The following is a 20429-nucleotide window of genomic DNA, read 5'->3' on the forward strand; positions in this document are numbered from 1 at the left end:
AAAAAAATAACATACTTTGTGAAGTCTTCCCTAAACTCTTGAGACAGTAGGTCAGGCTTATTAAAATTATAGTATTTTAACATTTATTTTATCAAGTATATTTTGTGGCATACAGTAAAATAAGTTTAGGAAGCATGGGATTAAGCAGCTTTGAACAGATTTCTGCACAGAACTTCTTAGAACCTTTAGTATGCTGATGGGAATCTCTGAATGGAGGACTTAGGATATGGAATTTCACAAGTTTACTTGCTAGTGGAACCATTTGGTGTGCATATATGTACGTCTCCATGTGTATATATGGTATCTATTAACATCTCATAGGATACCAATGTAACCCAAGTATAACTCAGATCCCACATACCCAGCACAACACTAGATAAAAGTAATTTTATAAGTGATTTCATTCTTTAATGCTTTCTCTCAAATAGTATCATCTCACTAAAATGAAATTCAAATTATAACACTCAGCAGTATTTTCTGATATTCCCTTTCTTCATTTCTCTGGCTCTCAGTATCACTCACATCCCATGTTTTATCCATGTTTCTCTTACAACCTTATTCTCAATTCCTCTCCACAAACTCCTTTAAAGCTGAATCTTCTTGGCGCCTTCCCTGTTTTTTCCCTCTCTCACTTTCCTCTGTGGCTTCATATATTTTTAATCTTCCCCATGAAAGGCCCTTCACTTTACACTGGCAAGAAGTTTTGTCTCTCTCTACCTGTTGCCCTTGTTCTAGATCCAGAAAACCAAAAATTGGCTGGCAAATGGAAATATCCCTAGAGGGTGGAAGAAGAAGAGAAGTTAAAGAGGCAAGAAGCAGAATTCTTAGTGCGAGGCAGAGTGAAGACTATAAACATTTATGTATTAATAATTTTGTCATTGGATACAGTCTGAGAATTCTATCTCACGTATGCCTAAGAGCTGACTCCAGTCCCAGGTGGCCTTCATCTCTTACCTTTCTGTCTTCTGAAAAGCTGTTCTTCCACTAATTGGATGCCCAAGTGCCTAGCCATGTGACTCGATAGACTCACTTACCTGCAGTGCTCTTGGGGGCAGCTTTAGGGGCTGGTGAAGGAGAGAAGAGTTTTGTCAAGGCAGAAAGAAGTTTCTGGCTATGCAATGGAGCTTATGGTGGGAGGAGAAAAATCAGCCCAGCAACAAAATATCAGAATTCTCAATCTGGGCTAACCTTGCCCTGATTCTCCCTGTTCACATCACACAGATGGGAGTCTCCTTTTGCAATGATTAAATGATTTTTTTTTTTTTTTTGCAATGTTTAAAGTGTTGGTGGGAATTAGGCCCATGACAGATCAGAGGTACGTCCCTTCTTACCCCTATGTCAGGACCAGCTTTCCGGGCCTACACCCTGTACAGTCACCTAGGACCTTGCATTGTAACGGGGTCCATGTTTGCTTTAATTCCCTCCCTTTGCCATATTGAAATTCTTAGTAATTTTTGAACCAGGAGATTCACATTTTCGTTGTGCACTGAGCTCAAGAAATTTTGAAGCTGATACTGCCTTATATCAATGTTCAGTCATCTTGGTTACAGTGGTAGCCAGCTCTGGAACTGTGTGTGAATCCTTTTACTCTTTGCCAGCTGGCCAATAATGATTTCAGGTTTTGCCAAAATACATGAAGCACCCACATGAGTCATCTTCAACTCACCCTATGCTTTAGATACATTCAACTATTCACTGTTATTTACCATTTCGTTCTTCTATGACTTTGCATAAATTATTGCTCTCCTCCCTTCTAGACGAAACTCAACATGAAAGCATCCTTCAAATTCTTCACCTTGTAATCTCTTCTTTATGGATGCTTCTAGAACTCTCTCATGGTAGGAGAATGTGTTTTCTTCTCTGTATTTCCATATGTGCCCATATTACGGTACTCACTCCACTGTGCTATAATTGTCTCTTCATATGACTATTTCTGCCACTAAAGAATAAGTTTCTTGAAGGCAAGCACTATGTCTCATTTCTCTGTGTTTTCAGCTCTTAGCCAAAGTCTGATATTCATAAATACATATAATGAACTCTGTGTATCCAATAGCTGCTTATTGATTAGAATTTTTAAAGAAATCTAGTTCAAATCTGCCTAAGTAAAAAGAGAGTTTATTAGCTCAGAGTTATAGCTTCAGGCATGGATGTATCTAGGAGCACAAACAGTGTTATAAGAAATCTGTATCTCTATCCTTGCTCTTTTCTATGTTGACTTCATTCTCAGGCAGCTGCTCTCTTTGTGGTGGGGAAAATGGGCTCTAGAAATTCTAGATATATGTCTTGAATTAGCAAGCTTAATAGGAAGAAAAAGGTAGAACAAGTGTCCCCAGGCTAATCTTCAAAGCTCTGGCTTGGGCTGCATGCCCATTTATAAATTTCTGTGGCTGGGAAAGTGAAATTTGCTATTTCATCAGACTTGGGTCACGTGACTCACTTTGCAACTGGGAGGCAATGGTTTCTTCTACCCAAACCACAAAACCTGGGAGCAAAGGGGGAGGTAGGGAGAATAGTTATCCAAAGGAAAAGTCTAGGAGTTATTACCAAGAGAAGAATTGGTTGACGGATAGGCAAATAAACTCACAGACATCTACCACTTATACAAGGTCAGGAGGATGGGATCCCAGAGAGGCTGGATCCCTGACCAGGCCAGCAATTCCTTCTGGGCTGCCTACAGTCATCTTGGAGGAAGCATGCAGAAGAGCTTAGAGGAATGTCCCCTCCTGAAATCCCAGCTAGCTAAGGACTTTGGTCTTTTTTGGAGAGATAGGCCCTCAGAGATGATATAATAATCCTTGGTTTCTTAATACTTAGAAAATTACAAAGTAATTTTCTAAAGAATCTAAGAAAGTGGAATTGTCTCCTAAATAGAAATATTTGCATCCCTTAAGGCTCAGCTAAGTACTTAAGTCTTTACATTAAAAAAAAAAAAAAAGTTAGACTCAGAAATACAGCTGGGTTTCAAACTTCTTCTGCCACTTCTCTTCCTTGAGAAGTCATTTAATCTCTTGGACTCTCAATTTCCTGATCTGTAAAATGGGGATTAATTATAACGTCCATTTCATGGTTTTTTTTGTGAGGATAGAATGAGTTAGTTCTTAGCATAGTGCTGGTACCTCAGAAAACTCACTGAACAGATGCATTGCCATCCCCGGGTATAGACAACAAACTTAGCCTTGGACTAGAGAAGCGTGTGCTTAATGCCAACCAGAGAAGTGGTTGTTGTTCTCCTTGAAGGGCAGGTAGAGTAGTAGTAGATGTCCTTCATCTTCAGTCTACAATGGAGTGCTTGAAATGTTCTCACGTCTTTTCCATTTGGTGTGATGTCATGATAGCTAACATGCATTAGGCACCCAGATCTACTGCTGTGTGAATCCCTTACATGTGTTAGGTTACTTAATCTTCACGACTTTATGACGTAAGCTATTGTAATTCACATTTTACATATGAGGGAACTGAGGCACAGAATAGATGAGTAACTTCCACAATGTTGCATTGCTAATGAGAATCCATGCAATTGGAGTCCATGTTCTTGATCTCTACTGCTTCATCCTATAAAATAGTGAGGCTCATATAATGAAGTGCATTGTACAGATATGCCCACTGCATATTTAGTGGCTCAGAAAACTGAAAGAAGCCCAAAGAGTTTACTTGCCCAAGATCATGTGGCTAGTCAGTGGAAGATTTCAATGTAAATTGGACAAACAGAATATGCAGCATGGCTAGCCCAGGCCAGTGTTCTCTAGAACATTTCTATTCCCTATGCTGGTTAATATGTACTTTACAATGTACTTCCTTCAATGTGTTAATATGTCCTTCCTTCCTTCCTTCCTTCCTTCCTTCCTTCCTTCCTTCCTTCCTTCCTTCCTTATTATTTACATATTATTATAACCTACCTGTTTTTATAAGTTCTCTATTATCACTTATGATTTATATGTGTATGTATGTATTAGTCATATACAATTTATTTTTCTGCTTGTTGGAGGGAATGGAGTTTTCCAGAGTTGAATGTCTTCTCAGCTATGTACTGTTTGTGTATGCAGACATAGTGACATGTCTACTGCAAGAAATGCCTTCTGTTAGAATTTTTTTTTTTTTTCATTTTGGTAAGACACAGCTTTCAGTGAGATCTGATTTACAGAATATGGTAGATTTTTAAATGATATGGTTCTTCATAATGTAGTAAGCTAACAAAATTATACCTGGAACCTCTTTTCTCCCCTTCCATATGCACCTCGATCTGGAAATCCAACATTCTGAGGGGGCTTGGGGATTTGTACACATCCTTAGGGCGTCTGAAAAAGGAATCAACCAACACATATTTATTGAGTGTCCTGGTTATGCAGGGCTCTAGGGAGTGGGCCTGTCCCTCGGTCCCAGAGGGCAGAGGGCTTATGTTCTAGTTGGTGAGACAGTAAATATGCCCATGGAAATGTGACCAACTGCTACAGTCACCGAGTGAGTTTACAGCACAAAAAATACCCAGAAGAGGTAGGATTTATGACTACCAGGGTCCATATCCTGCCTCCACCATTTAATAGTTAGCTGACCTTCCGTGAAATTCTGCAATTATTATGACTCAATTTTTCTTCCTATAAAATGGGGTTAATAATAGTACCTATAACAACTGTGAGGACCAAAATGAAATGACATAATATATACAAAGTAGTTACAACAGCTCTTGGCACATAGCAAGCATTTCATAAGTGTTAGCTATTATTGTCCTTGTCATATTCCTGTGGTTTGGGAATACCCAAAATATTTCACAGAAGAGGCAAATCTGGGCTGGATCTTATCTACCTTTTTCAGTGTCTCAAGCACATACCAGGCACCCAGTAGGGTCACAGAAGTTGATCATGGGAAGCTGAGTAGGGCAGCACCAGCAATTGTATGGTGGCTCCCTCAGGAGGCTGACGAATCACCGATGCCCACTTCCCCTTCCTCCTACCTACATTAATTTGTCGCGCCTACTCCTTTGGTGGGCCTCACCTTCGCCAGTGCATATGGCCCAGAAGGAAGCTCCTCTGTGGGTTCTTTAGCCAGCACAGCACAACTAATCCTGATGTTCAGCAGGCTGCAGGCTCCCAGATTCCAAGAGCCTACCGTGTCCCTTGCCAGAATCCCAGATTCCACAGGTGGTGTCGAGGGCACTGGGGGTGAGCTGTTCCTAGACGCTGCACTGGAAGCTGTTGCTTCACTCTAACCTCTTGGTGCATGGAGCTTTTGTGTGTTGTGGGGAAAGCAGCTTAAAGGCTCTGGGAGGATGGCTTTCTCACTGCCTCCAGGGGAGGAATAAGGACTCTCTTCTCCAGCTCTTTTACTTCCATCATCAAGTTTTGACCAGTAGAATCAATGACATCCCATGAACCACAGAGAGAAGGGGAATGGGGTTCAAAGAGGCCCTCTCCCTCCCTTGGTCATTCTCACCAGAAAGGGCATGCCCTCTTATTCCTGTCCTACAACCTGTGGGTATGGGTTTGTTGTCACATCCGAATGGTTTCAGCTTGGAATTCTCCCACCTCAGAGCTACCAGGTGACCAGGCTATTAGCAACAACAACAACAACAACAACAACAACAACAACAACAGCTGTCATTTTGAGGACTTCTATGTGCTGAGGCACTAGGCCACCAGCTTTTTACACTACATCTTATTTAATCTTCACATGGCTCATGTCCCAGAAGGCGCCATTGAGATTCCCCGAGGTCAAGCAGCCAGCTCCAGGCCACAGCATGGAAGAGTGCCAGTGTGGGGATTTGACCAGGGGTAGGCTTGCATAAGTACCTGCAGGAGTCTCTGTAATAGCACTAAAACCAAAAGGACCGACTTCCTAGCGGTGTTGTGAAAATTGGTTGAGAAAATGCATGTAGAACACATAGTGTAGGACCTGGTATTAGTCCTATCTTCTTAAATCATAGCTATCATCATTATTCTCCTACTCTGCCTTCAAGGATCTTTCCACCAGTTTCTTCCTATTCCCAGCGGCTGACTTCTCTCACATGTGGCTTCTGCTTCCTTTCAGAGTCATCTGTTCACGGCTTCTCCTCAGGGTGTGGGTCACTGCCTTCTCTCTAGTTGTCCTGCTTTAGGACTGACACAAAGGATTTGACTTAACTACTCTCCAGACCTGGCCACCGCCACTGGCTAGCGATAAGATCACCCATAGGCCGCTGGTCACCCAGGGAGCACTGCCCGAGTCGAGCATTGGCCCTGTGCCCAGGTGGCTGTGGGCAGAGCAGCAGGATGATAGGGGCCAAGTGTGACGGGACTATGTGCAAAACGGTGGGCATGAGTCGAAGCATGCCCAGTTCCAAAAGACTGCAGGCTGGCCTTCAAGGGAGCCAGTATATCCTTCTGGTTAATTGAAAAGGCTTTAGAGAAAGACAACTCTGACATTGGGTCTAGACTGTGCTATTTATTAGCTGTGTGAATGTGAGGAAATAATTTTGCTCTCCCAATATTCAGCTTCTTCTTCTGTTAAGTGGGTATAACAAGAGCATCTACCCCAGTTTGTAGAATTTCGTGAAAGAACGTCCGTAGAGTCCTTACAGGGTACACAAATAGCTACACTTCTGTCATTGCTCTTATTAATAAGGTGAGCTCACAGCTGGGATTGAACACAATTACAGAGGTTTTCTTATGGACAGAATAGCAGAGTGGTTAAATACTTACATTGTGAAGACAGCTTACTTCTGTTTAAATCTTGATTTCATATGTACTGTCTGGGGTATTGGGAAAGTTACCTAAACTCATATCGCTCAAATGGAAACAATATCCAACTCAGAGAGTTAATATGAGAATTAAAAAAAGAAAAAAAAAAACAGTACAGAAGAGTCCATGCAAAGTACTTAGCAGAGAGCCCATCGCTGGTAACTGCGGCTCAGATTATTATTGATTTTATAGATCCTACTAAGCATCACCAATGAGATGCAGGAAGTGTTAGGTTGAGATGTGGTCATGAACTTTATTTTCAACAATTCAAGTTCATTGTTGAGAGTAACAGAGAGTTAAGTATGTTTTCATTCCAATTTACTTCACCCTATTAGTGCTTAGGCTTTTAAGTACAGTTACTTTTTAAAGAGAAGACAAAAGACATACTTTCCCAGACCCATACATGAGAAACTGAAGTTAAGTAATATGATTCATGATTCCCAGTAGAAGAATCCAGAGAGAGGGAAGAACCTTGACTTACTGGCCCCAGCGCCTGTCTGCCATCAGAACCCACCATTAGCACAGAAGGTTGATCAATTCCTGGTTATTCGACTGACCTTTGAGAACCAGAGACAGGTTTAGGCTGACAATCAAAATAATGACTATTACTGAAACTACTGATAGCTTTGTTACTTCCGAGAATTTGTAAAACCCCTCATTTTGGGATCACATTAGAGATTCCAAGATGCTTATAATATAAAATGACAGCCACTCAATGCATTTCCATCTGGGGAATGATACTAATCTTTAAGGGGAAAATATAGATATTTTTCAAAGGCATATTAGCAAATGACAGAAGAGCAAAGCCAAAGAAATCTCACTTTTTGACTCCTGATAGGGGGAGGATTTTGTGGGACTTTCACTTTTTTTGCCTTTACATGGTCCTGCCTACCTCAGAACTGGTTGCCAGCTGCACCTGGTCTTGTCTGCCCATTTCACTGTTAGTTCCTGACTTCGGAAGAAGGATGAAGCAACCCAAAGGTCTGAAGCAGCTATAGCTGCTGTGTTCTTGTTACAATTGTGTCAGGACCCATGCTCCACACCTAACCACACATCTGCCACTAAAGCCTGCAGCAACCCTGGGAAAGGGGCTACACTGCTGGTATTTCACAGGGAAGGGAACAGAGATGTCAAAGTGACATGAACATGTCCCAAATCCACACAGCTGGGAAGCGACAAAGCCAGAGTCCCTATCCAACTGTGGGTGTATGTATGTGTGCATGCATGTGTGCGTGTGTGGGAGTACAAATCTTGTGATCCTGATACCAAGACATGCTGTCTTCTTTGTTCAACAATGTTTAGGTGCCTGATGACTACCTAGCCCAGGTTCTTTACAAGTAATGCCCAACATTGCACATGTTAGACGTGCCCTGCCCACACTCTTGGCCCATCCAGAATATACCTGCAGCTTTGGTGGACATTTAGCACATTTCCTGAACTTCCTACTTCCTTCAGTCTCTGGACTTTCTCTGGCTACAAGAGAGAGCTCAGTCTACCTACAGGGCAAGCCAGACATGCTAAGGACATAATGTCCACGGGAGCAACTTTCAACTACAGAGAGGCTGGCATTAGTAAATAGTCTAGGTTCCTCATCCCTGGGAGGGGACACCTCTGATGTGCAGGCATGTTCTATACAGTCTCTCAGAGGTTCCCAAGCAGAACTGAGCCCCAGGCATTACCCAAAGCAATAACCTTCTAAACAACACTTCCTTTGCTGGCTTCCTGTTGTGTCTCAGGTAGGCCAAATGGGCATTTTCCCTGGACTAGCCACTCAATGGGTAAGTAGTTATTGATTATTCACTGTTCATCAAATTTATAGACAGTGGTACAGGTAAGATCTGGTCACTGCCCTCAAAGATTTTATAAACACACACACAAAATGGACACTAGGTCACAGGTGGGCCCTGTGGCAGTTTGGAGGCTACTGCAGAAATCCAAGAGAGAAATGACGTTGGCTTGGTTGAGGCTGATGGCAATGCGGTGTTGAGAAATAGTCAAATTCTGGATATATCTTGAAAGTAATGCTAAGAGGTTTTGCTGACAGGCCAGGTATAGGATATGAGAGAAAAAGAAAAATCAAGGATACTACCACCAGTTCTTTCCCCTTGAGCAATCAGAAGAATGGAGTTAACGTTAACACAGAGATAGGAAGACTACAGAAAGACGGAAAGACTACAGGTAATAGGAGTTGAGATTTTGACCTTATGTTTGCGATGTCTATTTGTCATCCCCATGAGGATATGGAGTCGAGAGCTGGAATGCAAGCCAGAAGCTTGGGGAAGAGGCCAGGGAGGAAGATATAAACTTGGGAGCCAAAGGCATGCAGGTTGGAGAATAGATGAGATCATGGAGGGAATCTCTGATCTCAAGGAAAGTACAGTCTAGTGGAGGAGACAGGCATTATTGAGTCACACAAATAAGTCATCCCAGACCATGATGAATTCTGGGGAAGGAAATTGCAATGACTGTCCTTTGAGGGATACAAGGACGCAGCAGACCCTGTCCTAAAGAGATTAAAAGGAGAGAGGCATTTTATATAAAGGAGGGACACAGATATGTATTGGAAAACAAGGAAAAGCACCAGGAAACAGTGAGAAATGAGTCGAGAAAGGATGAGATCCAATCATGAGGGCATTGACTATCAAGAGGAAGAGTTTCGGCTTATCCTGTGGGCAGTGGAGTGTCACCGAAATGGGTGATTGACATGACTGGAGCTGTCCACTGGGCAAGGTACTCTTGACGTTGAAGAGGCAAGAGATGGGAGGCTGAAAGACCAGTCAGTAGGGCTCGGTAGGAAGAAGGGAAGGAAGAGATGGATGGGAAGACGTTTAAGGAGAAACACAATTTGACAACAGGTACCAAAATGTTGAAAGTGCATTTGATAAGTACTACCACTTCAAGAAGAGGACTGGAAAAGAAGTGTATATCAGAGGTGCAAGGTGTACATAAGAGAGTGATTACTGACACACTGTCTATAAAAGCTGAGCATAAAGGATCATCACTGAAAGAGTGATTAAATAAACCGTGATCCACCCGTAGAACAGCATGCTCCTCGGTGATCAAAAGGCATGATGTATATCTGCATTCATTGGCATGAAAGGCACACACAGTTTATTGCCGAGTAAAAGAGACAGACTGTGAAATAGCATTTGCCGTTTAGCCCTATTTATCAAAATGATATCTTTCAAACGCCATTCATGTACATACGTCTAGGGAGACCTTTGAACATAATGTTCACCAGAATCTCAGTGATGGTTTTCTCTAGATGATAAGATTTGATTGTGTGTTGTTTGTTTGTTTGCTTGTTTGTGGGGGAGGCAATTCCTGTCTCTGGATAGCATAAATTTTCTGCCATAAGCTTGTAATGGTTCAAACAAAAGACATTTTCTAAGGAAGTCAAACAGACAATTCTTCAGTTCTTGAGGGGCAAACATGGCCCCAGGTCTACAGTGTGAGCGGGTGGGTCAGCTGACTTCTTCTTTGGGTCTTTGAGCCTCTCTCCAAGGGAACCTTGGTCTGGAGGATGGGGAGGGATGCCTAGGGTAACATACTTGGATGGCCTGGTGACCTTCTCCCCTCTTCCAGGGTCTTCCTGAGAGCTATCAACAAGTTTGCAGAAACCATGAACCAGAAGTTCCTAGAACACACGAACTTTGAGTTCCAGGTGAGTGTGAGGCACCCGAGGTGTGCTTGGGGTGCCCTGGCAAGGTGGCTCTAGCATCTTGGGCTGATTGCTCCATCAGACACATCTCAAAACACACATAAGGTATACCGGTGTCTCTGGGGGTTTCCACAGAGGGAGTGCGGGCAAGGAGGGAATTAGGCCCTTGATTGAAACTCAGGGTTTGGAACCAGGCCCTTGATTAAATAAATAGTCATTAACTGAGCAGCATATGCGAATGTGACTGTATAATGTATCTTGTGCTAAAGAGGAGATTTGCATTCATCCATTGTCAGAGGGGGCACCACCTTTTATTTATTTATTTATTTATTTATTTATTTATTTATTTATTTACTTGCTGTCTCTATATCCTCTTTATTGAAGTGGCTTTTCAAGCCTTTTACACAGTAAAAAAAAAGGGGGGGGGAGTGTTTTCTAGTAGTTGAGTTTTGACAGTTTTGAAATATATTCTGGATACAAGTTTTTTGTTGGATATGTGATTTGAAAATTTCTATTAGTCTGTAACTTGTTTTTCATTCTCCTTATAGTATCTTTGTAGAAAAATATTTCTTTTTTTTTAATGTTTTTTATTATATTATGTTAGTCACCGTACAGTACATCCCTGGTTTCTGATGTAAAGTTCGATGATTCATTAGTTGCGTATAACACCCAGTGAACCATGCAACTACCCATCCCTACTACCCATCACCAGCCTATCCCATTCCCCCACCCCCCTCCCCTCTGTAGCCCTCAGTTTGTTTCTCAGAGTCCATAGTCTCTCATGCTTCATTCCCCCTTCTGATTACCCCCCCTTTCTTTATCCCTTTCTTCTCCTACCGATATTCCTAGTTCTTATGTCCCATAGATGAGAGAAACCATATGATAATTGTCTTTCTCTGCTTGATTTATTTCACTTAGCATAATCTCCTCCAGCACCACCTTTTAGAAATGTATCACATTCTTTTACTTTTCTATTCACTGGAGCCTAGTAAAACAGCCACTCACACACACTGAAAAATAAAGCTCACTAATACATTTCTGGGACTTCATGATTCTTCCAGAAATCACTTTTAGGACTCAGACAAGACCTGGGGACTCTGAGATTTGAGGGCCTCAAATCATGTCCCTGGGGCAGAGTGACACACCTGCTCAAGGCCTAGGTAAGAAGAGCCAATTCCTCAAAGCCTTGTGGAAAAACCCATGTTGCTACCTCTGGGTGGTGATATGACAGAGAACGCCCCTGAAAGGGGATCCCTCCTCTGGGGAAATCCCTGACCCCCAGGTTCTCTCGTAGTGCAAACTTAGGAAGTTGCCAGTGAACTGAAGCAATGGTATTTTCTGCCTGTTCATCTAGGGTGTTTGGTTCCGAGCTGGGCTTTGGCCTGGGACTGGCTGAGCAACCTCAGGCAAGGCCTGGACTGTGTCCAAGCCTCAGTGGACTCATCTGTAAAATGCTCACTATACCTACTCTTTCTATTTTGGAGGGGTTTTGTGGAACTGGTCAAGGGGCTGGCTGGGAGAATTCACTGTAAGGTCCCACCAGTTTTCATTCAAATATTTTCTCCTGAAAGAGGACTTCCCTGACGAGCCCTCTCTGAGGGATCCCCACTGATCCCATGGCCATTATGTATTACCACTTAGCCTGTTGTAGTCTCTTCATAGCACTAAATATTATTTGAAATGATCTTCCTTGTTTGTCTACCAGCACATTTTTTTCTCTTTTCTCCAGTAAAGTGTAAGCTTCATGAGTATGAAGACCTTCTACTCACAGAGACTCTGTGCTCCGTGCCTGACACATAGTAGGACTCCCTTGGGAGATGATGCTTGGGTTGAGGCCTATGAGACCCACTCTGCTGGAGAACACCAGCCTAGAAGTATTTAATAAACATTATCTTTGAATACGATTCCCTCCCACTATCTTGCATTCAAATCAGGCAACTGCACTATAATGACGATGATGATACAAAGAGTAGCTGCTATTTTCTGATGCCTTATACATGCAGATCTCATGAGAAGCATCCTCGGGCATTTTCTTTCTCAGCCCAGACAACCACACTACAAGTTAGTTACTATTACTAGTACGGTTTCTGCTGGAAGGATGCGGGAACGGAGACTCGGAGGTGATGAGCAGATAGCCTGAAGTGACACAGCATGTCAGTGTGGAATTGAGACCAGAACACAGCGGTGGCTCACATCACAGCCGCAGATCACCACCGCCATGTGCTAGATAGGGAGTCACCCCCACACTGGGTTCACGGAGAGGTTCTGGCTGAGAGTTATAAATCTCTGACGTGGAAACAAAACATGTCACTTTGGCTGTTTGAATCAGAAGAAGTGTTTGATTCCCTTCCAAATGTGCACCAGATGCCTGCAGGCTTCAGGTACGAGTGTGTTCCAGGAAGTTAATAAGGTTGTAGCTTTTTTCGAGGGGCAGCTTGGACCAACACACCTAGGGGCCAGCAGTGAGGCAGGGTTTAGGCCATAAAACTGATGGCTGGTTTGCCCATCTCTTTCCGTGGGTGGTGGCAATTACAGCCTTAGACCTGGTTCCCCGACTCTGGCTGCCCACCCATGGTCTTAGGGGGTACTTTTCAAGAGAAGTGCAGCTTCAGTCCTTCATGCCATTCTTTTAGATTTTATCCTGTTCTCCTGAAAGAAAATCTGCATCTGAGAGATGCCCAGAGAAGTGGGGGTTTCATACATAGAAGGTTTGAGCTTATGAGCTGTGTGACTTTAGGCAAATTACTTTATTTCTCTGTGCCTCAGTCTCTTCAACATCAAATTAAAATTGCAGCTACCTCATTGGATTTTTGAGAGGACTTAGTGAACTAATTCATGTAAAGCACTTAGAACAGTGCCAGGAACATGGTAGCAATTTAATAAAATGTTAGCTCATCATAATAATTGTTATCATCTTGATGATAATGATGATGACGGTCCCCAAATATGTCAGGTCTGGGAACTCATATGCCAGTCCTTGGTAAGCAGGACAGTAAGAAGGCATCTTTCCGGTCACCACGCATTGCCCGGGGCTGTCATACCCACAGTTTTTATATAACAAGAAAATGGCCAACATTACAAAATGAAATAAGTCTCTTTTGCTAATGAGACCTCCATAGATATTTTCTGAAAAGTACTCAAGAACAGGATCATTTTTCAGCCTTATCTTTGTTCTTCTACCTTCTCCTCACCCCGTGCGAGAATGGATTTGTTCTCTGTACCCTGCCTGGAACGCGCCTTGTTTCCTTCTTACGGTTTCATTAATTATGCATTTAATATCAGCAGGGACAGCATCCATCACTGAGAGCTGCTGGCCTTGGCAGCCACTGTCCAGAGGAGGGGCAGGTGCAATGAGATTATCCCTAATATCTTTTCTGGAACTGTGGTTTTATGATACAAAGGACAAAAACAAGAAGCTCTGTGGGTGCCACTCTGCAAGTGACAAGACCTGGGAATTACAGAAATGATGTTTTCTGCCCAGGGCTAAAATAATTTGCATTCCCAGTCCCTATCCAGGATGCTGGGCCTTGGCATTCACATCCATTTGCTGGTCAGGGAAGACCAAGAGAGAATTTCAAATGCAATTCAGCAAAGGTTTCTGTTTAAGAGCGATTCTCATAGGTCCAGACTACTATAACACGCTCTGAGGAACTCAGAAGCAAAGCAGAACACTGCCCTGCCCTCAAGGATCTTAGAGGCGTGATAGTAGGCTGTGAATCCATCTTCTAGCATCCAAGCCTTTCAAGGTGACTAACCTTTATTAAGTATCTACTTAGGGCATAACCCTGTTGCGTTGGGATATACCCATTTTACCAGTGAATAAACCGAGCTTCAAAGAAGTGGTTGACTGTCTTGTTAAAGGTCATCTAGTCACTAAGCAGGAGCTGCTGGAATTCAGTTCCTGTCCCGTCTGCAGAGCCCAGGCCCTTTCCACTCTTCTGTCCTGTCTTTTAAAAACAGAGTGCCTTTCAAATCTAGGAGACAGCTCTATTTAGCTCCAGAAACACTGTCTGCCCTAGTTAGCTCTTGCTGGCCTTGGGATAGAGAGCTCTGCGATGATTGGCTGTGGGATTAGACTCTCCATATTGGGTACTCTGATTGGCCAGGAATCCATGGTTACACTTCAGATGTGCTCTTTGGCTCCAGGAAGATTGTTTCTGTCTTAAGCAGCTGTCTGATTACTACTAAGAACATCCTCTCTACTTGGGAAGCTGTAATTCACTCTGCATTTGGTAATTCCAGCCTTGGCCTTGAGGCACTTCTGGATCAGCTTCTGGGCATCAGGTTACCTTGGGATCATTTTTGAACCTGTACTAGAGACCCTGTGAAATGATAAAGGATATTCCAGGATATTCCCAGCTATTAATGGAGGAGTGAAGGCAGGCTTGGTCTCTATAATAAGAAACGTAACTTGTAATGGCAAAAAAAGTGAGAGAGGGAGCACATACCATGGAGGGCACCCATCAAAGCCTGAAGAGGCCCACTGCACCCCCCCAGGGAGGATCAAGGTGGGACAATTTCACGACACAGAAAAATGGTCACATGCTTGGGGACAGCTTCTTCGGCCATAGCTCAAGGGCCCCAGATAACTTCTGACTGGATGTTCCTAACCCAAAGCCATGATTGGAAACTTTCACTCCCAAAATCAGTGGCCTCCTTAGAATGTCCCTGGCAGCCATGGCTTTATAGCTCAGAGGGCACACTGGAGCATTTTAGCAACACTGTGCTGGGTGCTTTATTATTTTTTTTTAATGGAATTGGGATAAATAATAATTTACGGCCATTGCAAAAGAACCTCCTAGGATCAAAAATCCTCGAGTGTCTGTTGTAAGGACCGTGGAACATCCGATGACCCAGTGGAAATGTTGACCAACAGCCAAGGCTAAAGGAAACTGAGAAAGGAAAGAAAAGCAATTTTTGCAGAAGAGCAGAGTGGTTAAGAATACAAGTTCTAGAGAGAGATGCGTGTGGATTCAAATGCCAATCTCGCCATTTTGAGCCTGTGTCACCTGGGGCAAGTTATTTTAACTTCTCTGGGCCTCAGTGTCCTGGTTTCCAAAATGGAAGAATAATACTACAAAGATCATAGTGTCTGGGGAGGAGTTAACAAGAAGGCAGGCGGAATGCTGGACTCATTAATGAACTCATTCAACAAATATTTGTGAGCACATGCTGGGTTAGACACGACGCTAAATACTGGATATACAACAGTGAATAAAAAGAAAAGGTTCTTGCCTGCAGGATGCTTATTCCATTAGAGGAGACAGGAAATAAATTAGTTCAGCTTAAAACATGTCATAAATCCTGCCAACAGGGTGTAATGAAGGTGAATAGGTGGGTCTGCTTTAGTCAGAGCAATCTGGGAAGGCTTCCCCGGGAAGTGATTTTTGGAAGGCAGCTAGGCTTACCACTAGACCACCAATGCCCGTTTAGGAAGTGGTTGTTGAACTGGGATCGCAAGATGAAGCAGGAGTTTTCTCGGCAGTGATTTCCTCATTTGGTCCTTATAACTACCTCCCTTTACATAGTATTAGCCTCAATTTTCCAGCTGAGGAAACGGAGACTCAGAGAGGTAACGCAACTTGCCCATGATAATGGAGCTGATAATTGGAGTGGAATCCTGGAAGGCAACCTTACAGTATCTATTCAACAACAAAGGCAACAAACAGCAACAAAATCTGCATAGAACCCCTGTCTAAAGGATTCCAGCTCTAGGAATGTATACTATGTTATAGTCTCTCCTGCGCAAAGATGTATAAACAAACATGTTGATTACAGCACTGATGCTAAAGAGAAAAAAAGCTGGAGTCAATCTAAATGCCTATAAATAGGGAATTGGTTCAAATGAAAGTATATCCTTATAGCAGAGTAGCATGCAGCGATAAAAGGCAGTGAAGTAGATCTGTATAGGCTAATATGGACGCATCTGCAAGATATATTGGCGAGAGAAAAAAGCAAACTACAGCAGACTATTTTTTGAACTGTCTATACATGTTTGTTTATACATTAAAAAAATTGGGGGAAGAATATCCAGGAACTGTTAATTTTTTTTTTCTTCTGGGAAATTTGACTAGGGTCCAAGGTAGAATGGAAAATAAACCTTTTATCATTTCATCTTTTCTATCATTTAAGTTTTTTGACCATATGTGTATTGAATGTTTAATTTTTTGAGTTAATTGAAAGTAACTAAATTCTAGTTATACCCACTAGCAGTATGACTTCAGGTGGTCATTTATCTGGATCTCACTGTTTACATCTGTGAAATAAGGGAGTTGGACCAGATGACCCTTAAATTTATTCTAGTTCTAACCTTCTGTTGTCCTATTATTTCAAAATACGAAATTCCCGATCAGAAGTCACCTCACCTCTTCCCCCAGGGAAAGAGGACCCATGTGTTTGGCTCAAGCTCCTGCAGCTTCCCTGAGCCAGCTAAGCTAGGCACTTTGTAGAAATGCCACCAGGCAGCTTGGGGCAGGGAGGAAAGAAAAATCTGGGACCTTCTGAAACAACTGGAGAATTTCTCTAACAATACGGTGATCAATAAATAAATATTTTCTAGAGCCTAGCTACAATCAAACCATTTAAGCCATTGTGCTGAATATGGCATTAAGGATAAAAATAAGTGGAAGACAAGCCCCTTGGTGCTGGTGGAGCTCACAGTTGGAAAGACAGGGCAGTCAAATAACCTACGATCAACACTACAGACAATAGTCAGACCAGCACCCACCCCACCCCCCCGCCAATAAGCAGTTTGTTGAGGGAGAAAACACTGGTAATTTAACGAGGTTTGAAAAGCCATGGCAGTGCCTTTTGTCCTGGTGCTTTGGGAGCAAGAGTCAAGGAAGGTTCAGAGCAGAGGCATCATGAGTGCCCAGAAGTCTCTGGCTGTGGCCATTGCTCACCTCTCAGGGCATTTATAGAGCCACTCACCATGACAATGTTCCCTCAGTTTCACAGTGGGTCCCACATTGCTCTATGGGGCAAAACTGGGCAGAAACTGTGGGTGAGATACTTAGGGGCACCATTTCTGATCTATTAAGAAAAAAGAGGCACAGGATCTATGATCTCATGGCCCACAAAGATCTAGGAGGGAAGACAGAGGAAAATCAGGTCTACTCTTAAGTATATACCCCAGGGAATTAGAATCCACACAAAAACTTGTATGCACAAATTCATAGATGCATTATTCATAAAAGCCAAAAGGCAGAAACAACACAAATGTCGGTCAATGGATGACTGGGCACATAAAATGTGGTATGTCCATAGGATAGATTAGTATTCAGCAATAAAAATAAATGAAGTGCTGATACATGTGACAACACAGATGAGCCTTGAAAACGTTATGTTTAATGAAAGGAGCCAGACGTGAAAGGTTATATATTTTATGATTCCATTTCTATGAAATGTCAGATTGAACAAATCCACAGAGACAGAAGGGAGATTAGTGATTACCAGGGGCTGAGGGGGAGGGAAGAATAGGGAATGATGGCTAAGTGGTGATGGTTGCATTATCTTTTGTGAATATACTAAAAACCATTAAATTCTATACTCTAAAAAGTGAATGTTATGATATATGGATTATATTTAAATTTAAAAAAATTAGGAACGGGGTGGCAGAGAAAACATTTTTGAAGGACTAATTTAGAACAGAGAGTAGCAAGAGGCTCTAGGTTTCACACGTCTGTGTTTTCAAATGTGTTAGGGGAACCTTTCCGGAATTATTTCTGAAAGTAATAGCAATTCAATTTACATTGTCCTATATCTATTTCTTTTTGTATCCTGATTACTCTTTGGAAATTTCCTAAAATCAGGAATTTCTCACCTTCAAAATAACCCTTTCCATGTCCTTTGACCAGGTTTTCTGTTTCCCTGGCTTGTTGTTTTATACGGTCTTAAATGTGAGGAGGTATAAAGTCTGGGCTTAGACAGACCAAAGCAGTGCCTTTTCAGAACCCGCAAGTCATGGGGGCATGAGGAGGACGGCAGCCGGAGACCTGACCTGCACAGTGTGTTTGGATAAGCAGGGTTACTAGGGAAACAGAGGGGCTTGAGATGTGATTCTAATGGTTTGGGGAAGCCTTTGAAGGAATTTGAGGAAGGGAGTGATAGAACCCAAAGTGTTTTAAAAAGATCCTATGGTCTCTGTGTGGAGAGTTGACCTGATGGACTCCACAAGCCGGGAGGCTGCTTCACACCGGGAGCAGCTTGGTCTTTTGGACTCTGGGAGATACAGTTTCAAAAAAGAAAAATGTATCCTGCCAACAGAATGTGAGCTGCACAGGGGTAGGGACTGCCGTCTGCATAACCAAAGTCTGATCACTCTGTGTACAAAGAGCGCTGAGCCTTGATCAGAAGGCCTGAGTTTAAATCCCAGATCTACTGTATATATAACAAAGTGCCCTTTGGAAAAATACTTAACCCCTCCAAGCCTCATTCTCTTCATTTATAAAATGGGACTAATGATAGCTACCAAGTTTTGAGAGATGAAAGGAGGGATGTATGGGAGAGTACCTGGCCCATGGTAAAAATGAAGTACTTGTTTTCCTCTTTCTGAAACTGGAACCACAAGCCCATTTGAAAGTAAAACTGGATAGCATTCACGATGTTATCAAGGGTAGAACTGCCTTTTACTTAGTCTTGGCCATCTGAAACCTCCAGTGAACATCTTTGAGTTAAGGATGAAGGTCTTAATGGCAGGTGATTTCTCTATCTAGTTTTACCCTTCCTCTTGTCACTGTTGAGAGGGGGCTGAAAGTGGATGAGCTTTGTCCAGCAAAACTCTCCCCGATCTGTTCCTTGTCGGGCCTCAGCATCTTGTAATAATAACCCTGAGCACTCAAGGGGCCAGCTTGTACTATTTGCTTTGGTACCAAACGAATCACTAGATGAATGAAAAGAACAATATGGCTAACAAGTGCTTTTGAGACCTTACAGAGAATCATGCCCTTTACACATATCATCTCATGTCGTCTTTACGACAGCCCTCTGCAGTGGGTACAAGGGGTACACCTTTTGCAGATGGGTTCACTGAGGCTCCATGTCTCAGGTGCTGTAGTTGTATCAATATCACCATCACCGCATCTCATCTTTTGGAGCACGTCCCATGTGTTGAACCCTTTGCTGGCTCTATCTCACCATGAGCCAGTGGAATGGTGTTTAGTATTAACCCTTGTGTATAGCACCAAGTGATCATGTAAGTGTTAAAATTACAATAAGCCTACATATAAACTAGACCCTCAGAGGTTCTTGAACTCCAGCGAGCATCAGAATTATCCAGAGTGCTTGTAAACACCCAGATTTCTGGGGTCTGATTCAGTAGGTCTGGGGGAGGGGCAGAGAATTTGCATTACTAGTGGGTTCCCAGGTGACGCTGATCCTGTTGTTCTGGGGCCACACTTTGAAACCATTGAACTAAGGAGAAGGTAAAATATTCCAAGACAGAATGGGGTGCAGACTGGTCCTGTGAGCTGTCTGGTGGATCAGGGAGGACTTCTAGAGAGGCTGAGAGTCCCTGAAATACATAACCCCCATCAACCTCTAATTCTACCAGGACACTGGACAGGGGTGAGTTGTTTGTCTTTCAAAACACAGAAGGAAGCATTTTTTTTTCAAAGCAGCCCTAAAAGCCCCCTCCTTGCCCTGTCATCAGAGACAGGATGTGGTCAGCGCCTAGAGAAATCCATCCATTGTCCTTGCTTCAGCCAGGATGGTAATTTCAGAGTCAGCGCCAGTTAGAAAATTGCAGTGCACAGAATTAAACTGGTTCTGCCACTATCTTCTGCCATCTTCATAAATTATTCACATTGCCCAGCATTTAATTCGTTTTCCCCCTTCGGACCCTCGCCATGACTGTTCTTTACTCGTTCATTTACAGCTGTGGAACAACTATTTTCATCTGGCGGTGGCTTTCATCACTCAGGACTCTCTGCAGCTGGAGCAGTTCTCGCACGCCAAATACAACAAAATCCTGAATAAGTAGGTTGCCTGTTTGGGTCTCCTGAAGTGGAGGTTTCATGGGACTCTCTGAGATGGGAGCCTGAAGCAGACATGTGTTCTTT

General features: G+C 42.8%; 1 protein-coding gene across 5 annotated transcripts in view; it reads left to right on the top strand.

The window, feature by feature from the left end:
* The window catches only part of DOCK2 (dedicator of cytokinesis 2), a 406900-nt gene that overhangs the window by 318529 nt on the left and 67942 nt on the right, over nucleotides 1-20429 (top strand). For 4 of the 5 annotated variants that reach the window (XM_026510947.4, XM_057312309.1, XM_057312311.1 and 1 more), the window contains 2 exons: nucleotides 10296-10374; nucleotides 20246-20346. In XM_026510947.4, coding sequence (XP_026366732.1) covers nucleotides 10296-10374; nucleotides 20246-20346 — 180 coding nt within the window. Of the gene's footprint in view, nucleotides 1-1757; nucleotides 1919-10295; nucleotides 10375-20245; nucleotides 20347-20429 lie in introns of those variants that run through there. The other variant, XM_057312312.1, reaches the window with a different exon arrangement.

The sequence above is a fragment of the Ursus arctos genome, unplaced genomic scaffold, assembly GCF_023065955.2.
Source record: "Ursus arctos isolate Adak ecotype North America unplaced genomic scaffold, UrsArc2.0 scaffold_15, whole genome shotgun sequence".
Classification (NCBI taxonomy): Eukaryota; Metazoa; Chordata; class Mammalia; order Carnivora; family Ursidae; genus Ursus; species Ursus arctos.